Here is a 3602-nt window from a genome sequence, read left to right as displayed (position 1 = left end):
AAAATCCATATGATGCTAACAAAACAAGAATAAAGTAAAGTATGAGGTAAAACATGTCAAATTAAATGGTCATCAAAGGGTTTGACATAAGTGAAAATACATCCTTAATGGTATGGATTCTTGAATATATTTTAAATACTATTTGTTCCGTCTTTACCTTACACAGCCCCCTGTTTGCCTTGCTTGTCTTTTCTTTCCTGTAGGAGATGTATTTGCTCACTGCATGTAGGGAGATTTCTTGTAGGGAAGTATTTGGGTCAAAAACAAAACGACTGAGTGAGCGAGGAAGCAGGGGGTGAGGATTGTAGGTCAGGCAAACAAAACTGCTCCAGAACACATGGACTTTCCCCATGCGAATTAGCATTCAAGCACTGATCTCCCCTGTTGAGCAATGAGGCCAAAGAGAAGAGGAAGCTCAAAGACAGATAAGACAGAGGGAGGGCTGTGGGATGTCATGTGTAAAGAAGGAGAATCTCATTGGAGGCTAGGGGAGAGAAGAGTGCTATGCATGTTTCAGGGGGGAAAATGACAAAAAAAAGAAGCATCCTACATGCTGAAGCCATCTTGGTCTTACTGCTACAACCAGAACAGCACACCAGAGTGTTATTAAGGTAGGTGCTGATTGCATAGCTTCTGAGGGACCAACATACACAATGAGATTAAGTAGTTGTGCGCAGTACTATTTCTATTTATAGTCAGAGTCAGAGCAGAAAACAAGAACTGCATAAATGTTAAGCTGTAATTGGAGAGTCTTGCGTTGTCTCTTCCCTGCACCGCAAAGAACATTTTTTAGAATTTCTAAAGTCAAGGTTTATTGTTGGTTTGACCATTGGTTATACTTCTGTTAATTTCCCTGTTGCTATCTTGTCCTCTTTTTAAAAAATGTATTGTTATACTATCATATTGCTTAATTGCTTAATATGTAAATTATGCAACAGCAATATACTATCATTGATATCATAGAAGCCAAAATTATCAGTTTACTTCTGTACTCAGAATTTGCATTGATTTCACTTCATTGCAGCTAGATTGGATTAAACATATATGGTGCATTATACACAGATAATTACTTATCATGCTAAAAAAAAACTAGAATAACTAATTATGGTATGTGATGTACTAGTTTAGTGTGTGCAGAAAAGCTTTTAAAACCGAGACAAAAAAAACATAAAGCACCTAAAGCATTAACAGTTAATGTACACTTTTGACATGGATGGTTTTTTCGTTTCTTTGTCTCATGTAGTGATTTTGCACATACCGCTGTAACAAGAGCGATATGATGTCCTCCAAAGTGAAGTGGCTGCTTATGATCCAGCTCCTGCTGGTTGACCAGGCTCTGTGCAGGGTCCCTCCTTTTCCGGCGCCAAGAAACAAACTTCTTCCACAAACTGACTTTCAGGAAGACTTAGAGGAGACAGCCAAACATGATCATCTCACTCTCCTTGGATCCCAGCTCCACCGTGGCCTCACATCTGCAGAAAAACCTGGTCCTGTATCAGAGGTTGTGCAAAAAGGGGAGCGAGTTCATTCTGCAAAACTTATAATATCAGTCCTAAGCGAGAAGCTTCAGGGTCAGATCCAAGATCATCTGCACATACAGAGGAACATCAGCTGTATGGAGCTGCTGTCTGCGAGCACTCTGGATGACACCTCATCCTCTATGCTCCCCCAGGAGCTTCTGGGTCTGTCTTTAGTGCCTGTGCTGGTGGTGGCAGGCTGCACACAGGAGGCTCATACCCTGGTGCTCAAGCTGTATGAGCTATTGGGAGTGAAGGATACTGGGGAGCTCCTGATGGAGGTGGAGGATCTGATCGAGAGGAGGGTGAGCAAGTCTGAATCTACACCTGCACCTGCATCATCATCACTGCCATCAGAGAGGGATGAAGCAGGACGCCACATAGAGGCTGTGATGTTCAACATCCAGCAGTTGGCCTTGGTGGGAGAAGGAAACATTAAACAGGAGGGGCACTGTGAGGGCTGGAGCAGGGTGAATGGAACAACACTGGTGGGAACAGCTGTGGAAGGAGCCACAGGTGATCTAGAGGAGGCTTTGAGCACCTGTGAGGGACTGGGAGTCCTGTGTGCTGGTGTGACTAGCAGTGGACTGCTCAAGCACAAAAAATACCAGGTCTTGCTTCGGAAAGGTAGTCGCATCCTGCCCTCTGAATCCTCCGAGTCTGAGAGTTGGATCCGTCAGTGCAGCACAGAGGAGGATGTTTTCACTCCAGCAGGTTCAAGCCGACGGATGAAGCGAAGCCCACAGACGAACTGCATCAACAGGAGCGAGGAGCGTGTGTACAATGTGATGGAGTGGATCCCTGGGGTCAGCACCCTCTATAACCTCGGCACAGCTGTGTATTACGCCTCAGTCAACTGCTCTGAAACAGCCAAGGAGAGAGCCATCCTCAGCGCTGTCGACCTTGGTACGGACGCTATCATGGTGGCGACAGGGGGGGCAGCTGGGGTGGCAGGCTATGCGCTTGGTGCAGGGGTGAAGACTGGGGTAAAAGCCGGTGTGAGGTATCTGCTCAGTTCTATGAAGAAGGAAGATGATGTGCTGGTGAACCAGTTCAGCTGGGAAGAAGGTGTCATCACCGTCCAGTAAAAAAGAAGAAACCAACCTATGAAGCTTCAGCAATAAATGTAATGGGTTAATGCATTTTTCTGATAAGAATTAACACATAATTTTTATTGACATAATTGACACAATTTGTCATGATACTAACTGCTTTTCTTCAACGAATGCGTTTACCTTCTGAGAAACAAAGTGTATTTACATTTTGTTTGAGTGAAAAGTTGATTCTTCTCCTATGCATTGTAAACATTTTTTAAAAATACATGGAAATTAGCAGGATCTTAAAGAAGCCTTTGCTTTGAACCGTTTTGCATTTTCTACAGTGAATAGTTAAAACATTTATCATGTTAAGCAGTATATTTTGATAAAAATGGTCTCAGGAATTAAACGCTCAATCCCGTAACATTATAATTCTATCCTCCCTCAAGTGTATTTTCTTCTGTTCCCTCTTTGTCATCACCCTTATTATTTTTCTCTTCTTAAAACATTATTTCAGCTAAAAGTTACATTCCCACCTCTGGTGCAAGTGCAGGGACTTTATTTGTGTTTTGATTCTCATTTCCCAAATGTCAATATATTGTACAATAAATCTGTGTGCATACAGTAATTGTTAGTGTGGTACTTTAGCACAAACACATATATGGGTACCACCAGGGATTGTGGGGATTTTCTCCCCTTAATGGTATCCCTGCACACATATGATCAAACACATATTGTATCATATGACAGTTTCATGCTTAATCAACACTTCACTAAGTTTACATGAATGACATGTCCAGGGTTTGGAAGGAAATTTCTGCATTTCAACATGTTTGGCAAAAGTCATGAACAAACAGCTGGTCGCAGTAAAATTATCTCTCTGCACTTTGTCCTGTGAACTCTGCTCTCTGACCAAACAAATTGGTCAGCTTTATTAATCCACTGTTCCCTTAATACTGTTCAACATATTGTGTTAGCTTTGATGGAACTAGAGGAACCGGCTGGGTTTGTTTAATCAGCTGTCCAGAGCACAATGCTGATCCTTTAC

The 3602-nt window shown here is 42.4% G+C and overlaps 1 protein-coding gene across 1 annotated transcript; it reads left to right on the top strand.

The window, feature by feature from the left end:
- Nucleotides 1-452: 452 nt before the first annotated feature.
- Nucleotides 453-3178, top strand: apof (apolipoprotein F). Its single transcript, XM_020646840.3, has 2 exons — nt 453-611; nt 1244-3178. Exon 2 carries the CDS (start codon nt 1277-1279, stop codon nt 2603-2605), a length of 1329 nt encoding a protein of 442 aa, XP_020502496.1. The 5' UTR covers nt 453-611; nt 1244-1276; the 3' UTR covers nt 2606-3178.
- Nucleotides 3179-3602: the final 424 nt, after the last annotated feature.

The sequence above is a fragment of the Labrus bergylta genome, chromosome 5 (assembly GCF_963930695.1).
Source record: "Labrus bergylta chromosome 5, fLabBer1.1, whole genome shotgun sequence".
Classification (NCBI taxonomy): Eukaryota; Metazoa; Chordata; class Actinopteri; order Labriformes; family Labridae; genus Labrus; species Labrus bergylta.
Note: the sequence above shows the minus strand (reverse complement) of the source record. Positions and strands in the feature narration are given on the sequence as shown.

What these genes read in the sequence shown, in the direction of transcription:
- apof (XM_020646840.3), top strand. Translation starts at nt 1,277, where the DNA reads ATGATGTCCTCCAAAGTGAAGTGGCTGCTTATGATCCAGCTCCTGCTG.